This window comes from Branchiostoma belcheri, unplaced genomic scaffold (assembly GCF_001625305.1).
Source record: "Branchiostoma belcheri isolate BF01 breed outbred unplaced genomic scaffold, Haploidv18h27 scaffold243, whole genome shotgun sequence".
Lineage (NCBI taxonomy): Eukaryota > Metazoa > Chordata > Leptocardii > Amphioxiformes > Branchiostomatidae > Branchiostoma > Branchiostoma belcheri.
In genome coordinates, this window is record NW_017803847.1 from 24,344 (window position 1) to 38,620 (window position 14,277).

Sequence of the window (14,277 nt, forward strand, 5' to 3'; positions counted from 1 at the left end):
TTTAAACAATGAATTTTGAACTTTTAATGATACCACTGCATTGAAAGATGGAATAACTGTAACAACTAGGATGAAAAGGACTGTTTTCAACTGTTCAGGGCAAAATATGAGCATTTACCAGTTGATTCTGAATTTTTATTTTTATTTGCAAATCAAAAAAAAAAGAAGCGGAAATTAAATTGGTGTGGCCTAAAAGTGAAATGAATAGAATAGAGTTTATGGATGAGAAATATGAATGAATGTTCTGTCTGGCTAGCAACTCATATACATTGTAGATAAGGTTCTTCTTTAAATATTACAGAATAAATTGCACTGGCATATTATATAGTAAGAAAAGTTAAAGGCATCCAATGCGATTTCAGAGCAGCAAAACTGGAAATATTCTGAATCTTTATGATTTTACTAATTTTTAGCACATTTCAATCAGCATTTGATACTTTGGGTATTTGAAAGTGCAGAAACAAGCACCAAGATGAGCTCTTTATTTTATGGGTGGTACCCTAGAAATGAGCAAAGGGCCCTTCCAGTAACCATTTTCTGTTGGAATTTTGGGAATTTTTGCCCCATGCAGGTTAATATACATTGGGATAGTGTGGTTTTAACTCAGTATGTAGATAAGTGACTAGAATATTGACTGAAAAATCTGGTTTCCAAGCCATAAAAACTGCATTTGGATGCCTTTGAATTTCTCTTCAAATTTTAAAGTTTTCCTCAATGTGCAATCTCCTGGCAAGAAGTCTTTCTCACTTTTTTCTCACACTGTCCAACGACACAGCTGCTTGCTTAGGCGTCATGGCTGTTGTCTCGTGGCTTGGGATTGGCCAGGCCATCCTGGGTGCTGGTGACCTTGCCCCCCTGGTTGACCCTGACCACGCCCTCGTTCCAGCCTGTTTCTGTCACACTATGAGAGGGAACAACAACAAACAACATGATTGTTTGGTACACTACTGGGGTTCCAAATAGTGGGTGCATATGCACCTTAGTGCAGGTAAATTTGGGGCTGTGCAAGAGCCCATACTCAGCACTAAGTTAAGATGAACTGTCTATTTTTGAAGGCAGGCTGAATAAAAGTCCTAAATGGGAACTATTCAGCTCCAGATGTCTTACTGAGGGACGACTGTTGTGTGTGAGGTGTTGGTTAGCTTGAGGAATGAATCCCCTCTACATACATACTGTGTATTTTTGAAGGGTTAGGCCACACCTATTTAATTTTAAGGATGACATCTGGGCATACATTGATTTTCCCTGTTCTCAAAAAAAAAAACACGTCCAGCACCCAGGCTACCGACGCTCCACGGAACTCCAGAACTCAGTACAGTGCCAACTCATAAATGCTGCAAAAGACCAGCATGTACCAGCTTGTCGTAACAGTCGCTATGCATTACTGCAAATTCACAACACCTGCTTTGTATCTCTGTTGTTAATCAACCTTTATTTTGGCTCGAATTTATCTTATTCCCCCACGCGCACTATACTTTGGGAAAAGGATGTCATCCATAAAATCAAGTCAGTGTGGCCTGAGGGGTTAGAGTTGGGGGCAGATCATTATCTATAACAGGACAAGATAAGAAGATGTTACTCACACTTCTTCCATCTCGATGTCCTCGTCTTCCTGTGAGACTTGTAGGTAGGGGTTGTTGGAGGCGGGGCGGAACTTGTAACCCGTCATGACAAAGAACACGTACGTGGCCAGCTCCGCAAAGAACTGACCCAGCCACTCATACTGGAACGGCACTGTGATCTGGGGTGGGGAAGGGGGCGATGTAAAAATATGCATCATGAAAGTCCATCTGTGTTGGTAGTAATCATAGTAAAAAGTTGAACTTTATTCCAACACATAGTTTACAGAGAGATCAAATTTTCAGCGACCACTGTCGTCTTCATCACTGTGTGAATAAGGTCACATGTTTGTAAACCGAAACTCTCGCGAGATCACATTGTGAAGTGATTGGTCATTAATTATCCTGATGAAGGCGACAGTGGTCGCTGAAAATTTGATCTCTCTGTAAACTGTGTGTTGGAATAAAGTTAAACTTTTTACTATAAAAATATGCATGACTGATGGAATAAGTTTCACACAACCAAGTTTATTCAGCCGACGACCATCTGTCATGATCACCTTCCTCAAGGCAATTCTGACTGGTTCACATTGCAAAGCACAGGTGTTGCTGCAATAGATGCATTGAACCCCAAATACTAGATACTGTTTCCTGTAACCATGTAGATATACAAAGATTTCATTTTTGGGAATGTATCTATCACAGCACCTATGTTGCGCAATGTGAACCAGTCAACAAGTTAAATAACAAGCATCATACCTTTTAATGTAACAACAGCAAAGAGTACATGTTACATGTCTTACATGTGATTGAAAATCTTAAAGCCTTACTACTGGTTGATAAAAAAGGCTAGGGTCAGCTTGTTTTTGCTTAGGGGTCGAGCAGAAAACAAGAAACACACCTTTTTCCTTTTTTTTAATATCATACAATCATGTAATTCTCAGATGGTGTAAAACTCACCTTCAACAGGTAGACTATTATTCTTGTGAAGTATATGTAGCAAACAATCTGTGGAAGGAAAAATATGGCTATTAGGGATTGCATGCACATGCATATGTAGCACTGTACAAACACATGAAAACAAAAGAATACACACTCTGTCTAAAAAAGTTTCTTAGATGATCAATGTAAAGAAACACATTTACTGCAAGTGAACTACATGTACATGACATTGTATGCAGTGAGCCAATATGGTCTCCCCAACACTAACAAAAGACTTTGGCAATATCTAAGTGATCCAATTTGTATTCCGATTTAAACAATACAATTTAACAAAGTAAAACTTGCATGAGGACACTTATATTTTAAACGTTAATATTAGAAAACTGTTTTATCACTAAGGTGCCAGATCATAGACCTAGAAAAGGTTCATCAGCTGGAAAAATTATGTCCCTTGCAGGATTCATCCATAAAGCTAGGGCCGGCAGTTTTTTCTATGCGTGGTCAGGAAACAGGAAACCACACCTTTTTTTTTCCTAGGCCTTAAATGACTACTACTGGCTGGGAGCAAGGTTAGCTGTGGTTGGCTGGTGTTCGGCTGAAACCACTGGACTATGCACACTACATTTTGTACAGGGCAAGGTTCTGAATGTGTGACAGGAGCTTTATTCACCATGACATAGAAATGCCTGAAGAGCTTCAGCTTCTGTAGACTGATGGCGGCTTTCCCGTCAGTCTGGGAGGCCTCCTGAAGGTGTCGTATGGACCAGACTACAGGGAACAGGATAGCTCCACAGCACAGCAGGTCCACCAGGATAAACACCTCCCGCCACAGCCGGTACTGAGAGTTCCCTTCTTCTGTAGACTCTGTGATGATGTAGGCAACGTTGGCCAGAACCTGGAAGGGAGAGCAACAGTACAACGTCATGTGGAGTACAACACAAGGTGGTCTTGTAGTTAGGGTGAATCTGAAGGTTCTGGGTTCGAATCCCTGGCAATATTGGCCAGCACCTGGGAGGGAGAGAGCAGTAGTAAAATATCATGTGGCATGCAACACAAGGTGGTCTTATGGTTAGGGTTGTTGACTCAGAATCTGAAGGTTCTGGGTTCGAATCCCTGGCAACATTGGCCAGAACCTGAGAGGAAAAGAGCAGCAGTTAAATGTCATGAGGCGTATAACACAAGGTGGTCTTGTGGTTAGAGTTGTTGACTCAGAATCTGAAGGTTCTGGGTTCAAATCCCTGGCAGGCCCCATTGTTGTATCCTTGGGAAAGGCACTTAACACCAGAACTTGGGAGAGGAAAAAGCAGCAGTAAAACGTCATGCGGCGTATAACAAAAGGTGTCCTTGTGGTCAGAGTTGTTGACTCAGAATCTGAAGGTTCTGGGTTCGAATCCCTGGCAGGCCCCATTGCTGTGTCCTAGGGAAAGGCACTTCAAACGTATGTCCTAACTTGACTGAAAATGAGTACCCATAGCTTCAGTTAGGAACGTCCTCTCAGATGGTATGTAAAAGTGGAGATCACGTGTTTGAGGACAGCCACACCTTGAGCACATTATTGGTTATAGTCATCTGTTACTAGTATGTCAATTCCTGTGGTAAATCTTCATATTATTAAATAAATAAAAGAATTTTAGAGTATTACATAGCAACATACAACAAGCCAGCACATGCTGGAGCTACCAGACAATGGCACCAAGGCCAGAGGTGATTTTTCTTTGAGAACAGGCAAAAATCATTGATGTCATCCATAAAATTAAATCAGCGTGGCCTAACAAAAAAAAACAAAAATTAGAGCCCTGCATATAGCAAGGCTCGAAATAAATTTTTGGGAATAGGTGCACTGGTGCACCCAACCTAAAAAATTAGGTGCACAAAAATTTTTTGGGTGCACCATATAAAATAAAACTTAAGTTAATACAGATCTTACTGCTCCTCTTCTAAGCTGGAATCTGAAATAGGAGCTAACTTCAAAATCTTAAACAAGTACTACAACAAAGATTTCATTATTTTTCTGACCCTTAGATGCCAAGAATACGGCTGCATACTCTTATATTATATTTGATAAGTACAAGGTACCTACAAAAATACTTGGGTACACCAGTGCACTCACAGAAAAAAATGCACAGCTCCAATTTTGGGTGCACTAAGGTGCACATGCACCCAATATTTCCAGCCCTGATATGGTAATAGAGGGCTACAGTGTCCTTCAGGCACCACTACTTACCTGCAGCGGCAGTACGAGCAGACACAGGGCGCGGACGTTCCGACTGTCCGCGGGGAGGATATGGTTATGGAACGTCAGCCCCGTACCAATCAGCACAATCGAAATGAGCAGCAGAAGGCTTCTCGTCCTACAACGGCGAACAGAAAAAAAAAAGAGAGGAGGAAGAAAAATATTCTCACCTGCAGCGGAATTATAAACATGAAGATTTTCTTGTCCTTGTCGGAAAGGATGTGTTTGACGAAGGCCCAGCCTGTGCCAATCAGAACGATCGTGATGAAGAGGACACATCCCCGCAATCTGTAAAAGTCATTTTGATTGGATGGGCTGTGATTGGTTTAAATCTACAGGAGGTGATTGGAGGAACACAGATTTTTCTGACAAAGAACCTAGCAGTGGTTTCCAGTCATCTACAAGAGAGAAACAAAGTTTTTTTTTTCTCAAGAGAGTTTAGTTTCTGTTAGTTTGGTAATTTGTTCATTGTTGCACCAGAGAAAACACAACAAAGAGGACACAGGAGGTTAGAAGACCCACATGACTGGGGAGAGACTGAGCACCGACAAAGAGACCTGGACACAAGGACAAGAAGACACAAACTACAGTGCTTACTGTAAATCACCTTTTTTTGCGGTACTTTTAAATTTGTGGAATTTTTTTTTCACAACCAGGAAAGACTTTCAACTTCTTTTATATCGTGTTTTTTGCAGTCATTTCTGTTTTATATTGTGGATTTTGCAGTCAATACTGTGATCAAATAATTTGCCGACTTTCTTTTTGCTGCACATGACACCAGCACGAAAGTACATTAAATTTGTATAGTTCCACGAAAATGTCCAATTTTCTCAGAATAGAAACTTTTGCTACCGCAAACATTAAGTGATTTACAGTACCATCTTATACAATTGGAGAAAGATTCTCTTGATAGTTACTACAAAGAAGTGCAGTCTGAGGTAATTTTCAGGTTAATGAATTAACGCATCAATCAAGCAACGATTTGCTAAACAGTGAAAATGATCACCAATAATTGGTCTGTACATGTAGCTTTACAAAGAGTGCTAAAACTATATACATTTGTACACTTGTGTATAATGTACTTTTTTGCTTGTACCTTGTAAAATTCCAGACATACAACAGTACATAGCTCCCCTAACTATACGATTACTATGTCACCCAGTACATTCAGGACTGTTCAGTTTAGGAATAGTACACGTAAATACCCTACTACAATGTATACTGTGTAAAACTAGAACGGTAGAATTCATAACATAATTGCATGTCCATGGTTATGAAACTATAGTTTATGATATAGTTAATAAAGGTTGTACTTAAAAAAAATGTCTGCTTTGTTAAAAAAACACTGTACGAAGTACAACACAGCCACTAAAGTGCTACAAGCATTTTTAATATATACCATTTCTCTCTCTCTCTCTCTCTAGTCTCTCTCTCTTTTCTATCTCTCCTACCCCTCTCTTTCTCTATCTCTTTTCTATCTCTCCTACCCCTCTCTTTCTCTCTCTTTAGTCTCTCTCTCTTTTCTATCCCTCCTACCCCTCTCTTTCTCTCTCTTTAGTCTCTCTCTTTTCTATCTCTCCTACCCCTCTCTTTCTCTCTCTCTTTAGTCTCTCTTTTCTATCTCTCCTCCCTCCCTCTCTCTCTTTAGTCTCTCTCTCTTTTCTATCTCTCCTCCCTCTCTCTCTCTCTCTCTCTCTTTAGTCTCTCTCTCTTTCTACTCTCCTCCTCCCCCCCCTCCTCTCTCCCCAAAACCCAGACTGACATATGCAGTTTGTACAGAGAAAGTACTCACAGGTACACAATGTAGTACAGGACAGCCCAGGCCTCCTCTGGTGATCCTTCAACAGCAATGAAGTGATAGTTCACCTGTCACAAAGACAATCATACATAAGTTCTCACTACACTGTTTGAGCATATACGTACTGTAGAGGCCCCAGCATTCTCATTATAAACTAGAGAAGTAACATTTGCAAAGCAAATGCATAATGTTTACCTTCAGACATGGTCTGCTCTGTTAATTCTTACTCAAACACATTCACACACATGTACTACTAGTAAATGGTGACAGGAGCAGAGCAGACCATGAAATTGCAACATTATGTAACCCAACACCAGTCACCATGGTGACAGACATCAACAAATCATGTCATTGGTCAGGTCAGAGGTCACTGTTTGGAGGAGAAGAAGAAGAAGAGGGAGAAACAGAGCAAAAACAATATGTTTTCCTTCGGTAAACATAACTATAACCCCGAGAACCTATTTCTTGCTTATTGAGGCCTGGGACAAAATTTGTAATCTGTTAATGTTATACTAGCTTCATTTTGTTGCCAAAATTTTCTTTTTTTTAAGATTTATGAAGGGTCAGAATGTTCTAAACTGAAACAGCCTAGTGAGAACTACGCTGTGATTTTGACCCCTACACTGTCTTTCAACCAGTGTTGGGCTGTTTTTTTAGGGAGAACCCTGTGACACTTCATAAATCTTTTTAAACGTGAAAAATTGACTTTAGAATGAAGGAAAACAGAGGGAAAACATAACTTTAAAAAATGTTTTCCTCAATAAGCAGAAAATAGTGCATCAGGGGGTTATGAGCTTTAACATGTTTCAGGGAGAATTTTAGTCTCCTGCTGTGGCCATGTCTTTAGGACACGATGCACAAGAGCCAGAATTTTTTTGCTAGGGTTGTTTGGTTAATCGGAAACACATTTTGTCCTCGACCTAATGAACATGCATTAATTTATTACAATGTACCATAATCCAATAAATATATAAAAACCACATGGCGTCTGTGTGGTGTAGTGGATAGAGCGTCCGACTGTCTGGAAAGCAAGGAGACCCAGGTTCAATCCCCAGGGTTGGACCCAGACATGTCCGAACTTACACCCAGACATTGTGCCCTTGGGAAAGGCACTTAACACGTATTTCCCCCCTCAGTTAGAGGGATCCTGGGCCCTACTAGTACTAGGGTTTGGGTTGGCATTAGGAAGGGCATCCAGCTGTAAAAAATCGTGCTTCAAAAAAAGACATTAAATTCGGATAAAAAAAAAAACATACAGACTTGGAAAAGACTCTGAGTAAAACTTATCTTCACAATCTCAGGGCTCGAAATACTTTCTTTCAGGTATGCGCAAAATTGCACATTGGGAAAATTTTAGGTGAAATTTGACAAATCTTGAAAATTTGAAGAACCTCCTGTTGTTTCACAAGTGTTGTCTGTCCTTGGGACTGGGAGTGCCAAATCCCAAGTTATTTTTGCTTCTTTGCCTGCAATGCCCCCCTCTCCTCCTGCTCTAGGTACAAAATTGCACATTCAAAAGTGCAATTCTTAAAAATCATGTGTATTTTGCACATAATGCGGATGGGTATCTTGACAATGATAGATATGATAAGAAGTGCAGTCATCATGAATATTTGATACGTACTGCGTGGAACATGAGTGATATGGCCTTGACCATGACCAGAGCTGCCATCAGGTAATGTATCTTGAACACATCTCCCCTGGGATGAACATATACATGTATGTGTTAGTATACATCACAGGGATCAAATTACTTTATTTGGTAAAGAAAACTACATGAGAAACTAGAGTTCCACGATCTCATACCTTCGCCAAATGATGTTACCCTTAGGCCTTGACGAATGTTGACGGTTCACATTAATTATGCAAATTAGGCATTCATTTGCATAAACACTACCTGCCAATGTTCTCCTTCTTCACAATTACACATGCCACACGTTTGAATAATCATATCATGGAAGGTAGCAGATTTATAGCATTTTCTCATTAATTATGCTGATTTGCATAACTATCATTTTCATATGTCAAGCATTCTTTAAGGTACCCACATATCAAATATGTGTGCAGCTGTATGCAGCTGATATTTAAATTCTAGCCCTGACCAATCAGTGTGGGTAGCAGAATTATCAATATCAACTATCAATATTACAATTAGCAGTAGTCAGACCAATGATAGCATAGGAATTTGAAATTTCACCAATGAGAGAGGAGGGTGTTGTGGAGCTATGTGATTGGTTTATTGCTTTACATCAATCACACTGTTAGGCCACACCAATTTAACAGTTGGTTCTCGGATTCGCCTCTTCATTTTTTTCTGATTTGCAAAAAAAAAAGATTCTGGTTCTGAATCAACTCAAAAATGCTCAAATTTTGCCCCCAACAGTTGTGGAAAGTCCTTTTCTTCCTAGCTGTTGCAGTGTTTCCATCTATCAATGCAGTGGTTTGATTAAAAGTTCAAAATTCATTGTTTAAATATTAACACAACCTTTTGTGTTGACTTCATGGCTCCTATCATAGCATTTGGGGCTATAATAGGATGCCTAAACCTGTTTTTATTTTATTTTTTTCGCCCTGTCGCTTCATGTTTTTTCTGACAAAATCCGAGAACCAACAAATTAAATTGGTGTGGCCTTACTAGTGTTAGCCTTTTTTTGGCAATCATAGCAGATCCTTTAGTTAGAAACAAAAATTTAAGTCATAGATGTGACAGAGCTTGGAGACAATGCTGTGCATGTCTTTCTGTATTGAATAGCCTGATTTCCAAAACTTCAAGAGAAAAGATCTCATTTTGGTCCGCATTAAAAAGTACTGACAATTACTCTGCATGTCTGTCAATGTATTTCATTTTGCAGTGCTCACATTAATTTGTGGTATTAGGGAAAGTGAGGTTTGAAATTTGCTCATAAGACAATTTTGTTGTACAGACTATTATACATGTATGATGCAGTACATTTTAGCTACGGTAAGGCCATGTTGATTTGATTATATGGATGACATCCGCGCGCGCATGAATTTTCGGCCGTTTCCAAAAAAAAAAAAGTTTTCAACCATACTGTAAATCGTACAAAACAGTTGCAAAATGAGCAAAAATATACCATAAGTTACAAAAGTAATTAATAAAAACTATACCAATGTCGTAGAATGCCAAAATCAAAGGAAAAAAGACGAAATTGTAAAGAAATGAACTTGAAGACTAGATTATTTGCCAAACCATATTCTGTGCCATTTGCTCAACCCTCATGACCACGTAGATTTCATAATGAAAAGAACTTTTTTTTTGCAAAACTTTTTTTTTATTCGCACGCGCGCATCAGTTTTGGGGCTCCCGGAGGATGTCATCCATATAATCAAGTCAGCATGGCCTTAGTCATACAAATACAAGAAAGATGTATTTGTGGTATCAAAAATTCAGTGAAACTGCAAAAATAAAACCACCGCAAAAATTTCTCTGATTTTACAGTACTTAGATTTAGAAGAGATACATTGTAAGGCCACGCCAATTTCATTTGTTGCTTCTCAGATCGCCCTGTCCATTTTTTTCTGATTTGCAAAAAAAAAAAAACTTTTGGTTCTAAATTAACTGCAAAATGCTCAATGAAAGACATATTTTGGGCCCAACGGTTGAAGAAAGTCCTTTTCTTCCCAGTTCTTAAAGTTTTTCAATGTTACAATGCAATTTTGTTTCATTCAAAATTCAAAATCTAAATTGTTTTAATTACAAACCAGCCTGGTACGTTCACTTCATGGTCATATTGTAACATTTCCGGCTATCATGGAGTGCCTTGGCCTGTTTTTTTTTAAATTTTTATTTCGCCTTGTCACTTCATATTTTTTTTTTTTAAATCCGAGAAACAACAAATTAAATTGGTGTGGCCTAATCTGGGAATAAACTGTTTCTTGTAGAACTTACTTCCTCTTCCTGAGTACATGAATCCACAGACATCCAGTCAGGAAGAAAACTGCCATCATGGTCAGGTACACCGGGGGGAGGGGGATCTGGGGAGTACAGGATTAGTTTTTTATTTACATGGATTTTGTTTCCGTCTCTCACTAGCCCATAGTTAGACTGTACAGGAACAAACCTAAATACATACAGAACACAAAAAAAACAAACCCTACTTGTATACATTTGTATATCAGATGTTTCCAGAGGTTTAATTTGTGGAAGTATGAGCTGCGATAGAACATATTAGAAGGCAGACTGAACAAATTGGTTTTAGATTCGTGGAAAAGACAGCAAACTGAACAAAGAAAAGAATTATAGCCCTGTTGAGGCATCTGGCATCAAAGGCATATATGTATGTCACAGGGGAGATTGGAATCCAGGGGGATCTGGAATCCTCCTAGGGGAGATTGGAATCCCTATCTCCCCTAGGGGAGACTGGAATTCAAGTTTTTTTGGTACAAAACTGGGATATGAATGTCTGAATTCCAATCTCTCCTAGGAGGATTCCAGATTCTCCTAGGGGAGATAGGGATTCCAATTTGGCCTAGGACAAGTACTAGTGGGAATTCTAACAGGACAATCTCCAATTTTAAAAGGAGAAATTCTGATTGCATCAAAATTCTTGGGAAAATAGACTGAGTTATTTCACACCTAAAGTTTCAATCAATTTCAGCATAGGTAAGTGAATATGTAAATCAGACTCAGATATGTGCATCAGGCCATTGTGAGATAGTGACTCAAAAAACAGTTTTTCCAGTTGGAAATAGATTTGGGTCTAAGTTAGGAAAGATTTCAATTATGGACTTAGAACTACAAAATATGCCAGGACAAATCTTGATTCCAATCTAGTAATTCACCTACAATAGTACTAGTAATAGGCTTGCCTATGCTGAAGTTGATTGAAAGGTTCCAATCTCTCCTAGGAGGATTCCAGATTCCCCTAGGGGAGATAGGGATTCCAATCTCCCCTAGGGGAGATAGGGATTCCAATCTCTCCTAGGAGGATTCCAGATTCTCCTAGGGGAGATAGGGATTCCAATCTCCCCTAGGAGGATTCCGGATCCCCCTGGATTCCAATCTCCCCTGTGACATGTGTACATTTGTACATGTATCAGTCAGGTTAGAAACAAACATCTCACTGGCACTACTAACAGGCAGATTCATGATTATGTGAAAACAGTTGTTGTATGCAATGTATATTTGTTAATAATGTCCGCACAATAGAAAAAGTATGTGCATTCGGACGAAAACGGGAAACTCAACATTTTTTCCATGGCCTAATGATAAGTTCACGATACAGAAGTGACATTGAAAACAGTGAACATAAGTTTTAACAGTACCATGATGAAAAGAATCAGGAATTAAAGTAAATAACTGAATAACGTCAATTTAGCACAATCCTCACAATGTGTCTCATTATGGAACAGCCTTCAGACAAACATACAAACAATTTCTTCTTTTCTGACTTTTAAAAATACCCTGAAAGCCCATCTTATAAACCACCCCAGCCCCTTGTATTAGATTCATATCTTCAGTTATCATTATTTTTTATGTACACTATTGTTTCAATCATTGTTATTGTTTATTTCATATCAATTTCATTTCATCTCAATTTATGTATACTACTGTTTCATTATTGTTATTGTATCATTTTGCCCATGTTTGAATTATTTTGATAACAATTCCTTATGTATGTATGCCTTATTTCAATTCAATTATGTTTACTTTTGGTTAGTATAGAGGAGGAGGGCTTAGCATAAGCTAACACTGGTCGCATCAATTTTGGAAAGTCACAAGGCATTTGGAAACTCAAGTAAAAATTGATTTTCAACATTCAAGTTTCACATCAGTGTGTAGCTCTTGGTGTAATGAGCACAGTGATATGAAAATTATTGTTCTGCAGTGTTCATAACTTAAGATATCATTAATAATAAATACAAGCAGACCGGTGGTCTTTCCTAACAGCCCGTCAGGCCTAACAACTAGCCCGCAAGTTTTAATTACAGGACCTTCGGTCTAAAGGCACTAGACTACAGGTGTAGAATCCCAGCCCGCGGGCTGATTTACTCAAAAACCATTCAGACCGTCAGCCTAACTTCAGCCCGCGGTCTGGAATTTCTGGTCAAAGAGGTGCAAAAAGCCCAAAACAATGGCATGGAAGGCGTGAATTGATTGATGTTTGCAGACTGTCTGTGCCAATTTCAGCCTGGTGGGGTAAGGATTCAGACCTCACGGACTACATCTCAGCCCGCGGTCTGATCCAAGTGATGTGTAAAACTTCATTCTCAGAGCAGAAAATAAAGAAGGAGAGCATAATCCACACCCATCTGTTAACAGTGTTGTACATTTTTGCCGCTTTCAACCTCATTCACTCACTCAATCACTCAGCTTCGCATGCTCTTTCCACTACATGTAGACCACAAAAAAGAAGAAGAGCTTACAAACACGTTCTGTACCAGCTAGGGGTAGAAAATGAAACAATTTTTTTCTCATGAGCATCCTGAATGTCATTGAAGTTCAGTTCAGTTCAGTTGAAACATTGGGAAAATTATGTTACAGACAGTTTTGCCAGACAAAATTCTAGTACTATATAATATGAGCAAGAAGCCTAATACATGCATTGCAACTTAAACCTGCTTTCAAGCAATGGAGTTATAAAATCCTCAGTCCATTTCTGTTCAACCATGGTTCAACAGTTCTCAGGTAATTATTCTGATCAAGGAACAATTGTTATGCGGGATGAAACTAAGTTTAGCTATTGTTCTTGACATGCAAATGCCACTGTCCAATTATCAAGTTGGACTATTGTTGAGTTACACGTCGAATTACAGTACCCCTATCTGGGCAGCTTGACTACTGGGTCACCCAGTAGGAGCCTGAAAAGATGACCGACTATCTTAAAAAATAAAACTAGGATTCTCATCATTAATTTCTTGTTCATAATCTAAATCTAATCTAATCATAATACTACAAACTAGTTGAGGGATAGAAAGATTTGGCCAAGACATGGTTCTCAACGTGTGAACCCAGGCCATCTGACACTGTCATTATATACAAATGTCATAAGGTCAAGTTTCTGATTGGATATTTTTTCGGGCTATTGAGCTACCCAGTGCAAGCTGCAAAGACCATGTCACCCTTGTCTGGGTACTAGTAGCCCGACCAGACTCTCTAATTTGATAATTGGACAGGTATGAATGATAACATGCATGGAAATTAATTTTGAAAATTTTCTTCCTGCAGGAAATTTCTGCAGGAAAAACCTACTAAGACATTCAGATTCCTGCAGATAGAATCCTTCCTAGAAATTTTGGCAGGAATGACTGTATAATAAATATATACAACTGTTAGGCCACACCAATATACATGTAATGTAGTCTCCACCAGACTCCTTTGCAGGCTAAATAAATAGTAGCAATCGGCTAAGGCATGGAGGTAGCTCCATGGCTAAGGGGAACTTCATTGGCCAGAGGAGTTGGCCGGCCATAGAGACAAATATAATGCCATTACTTGTTTCTCAGACTCATTCACTTGAAGAAGAATCCTCTTCTATAAAATTACAACATTACATCAATATTCTCTCAAGGTCACCTTAGTAATTGATCAATGATCATCTGATTTTTTGTATGTCATGACAATTCATGCAGTCTGATAACTCAATGAATGCTTTTGCTTCGGAAGCAAAAGCATCCCCTTTCTCCAGTTGTAAACACGTCTAACATTGATCAGATTCTGACTGGAGACTAACTTCAAGTTGTTGCTTGGAAGTTAGAACTTGTTAATTTTATCATAATCACCT

General features: G+C 39.0%; 1 protein-coding gene across 2 annotated transcripts in view; it reads right to left on the reverse strand.

Annotated features, from left to right (window-relative positions):
- Positions 1–667: 667 nt before the first annotated feature.
- Positions 668–14,277, reverse strand: part of LOC109471252 (protein GPR107-like) — a 26,661-nt gene continuing 13,051 nt past the window's right edge. Inside the window, exons 8-15 of one of the 2 annotated variants that reach the window (XM_019770531.1) lie at positions 10,443–10,528; positions 8,157–8,232; positions 6,527–6,600; positions 4,726–4,852; positions 3,172–3,396; positions 2,520–2,567; positions 1,584–1,741; positions 668–901 (exon numbers count right to left, since the gene is read on the reverse strand). In XM_019770531.1, the coding sequence (XP_019626090.1) occupies positions 784–901; positions 1,584–1,741; positions 2,520–2,567; positions 3,172–3,396; positions 4,726–4,852; positions 6,527–6,600; positions 8,157–8,232; positions 10,443–10,528 (912 nt within the window). In that variant the 3' untranslated portion in view covers positions 668–783. Of the gene's footprint in view, positions 902–1,583; positions 1,742–2,519; positions 2,568–3,171; positions 3,397–4,725; positions 4,853–4,904; positions 5,023–6,526; positions 6,601–8,156; positions 8,233–10,442; positions 10,529–14,277 lie in introns of both variants that reach the window. The other variant, XM_019770532.1, reaches the window with a different exon arrangement.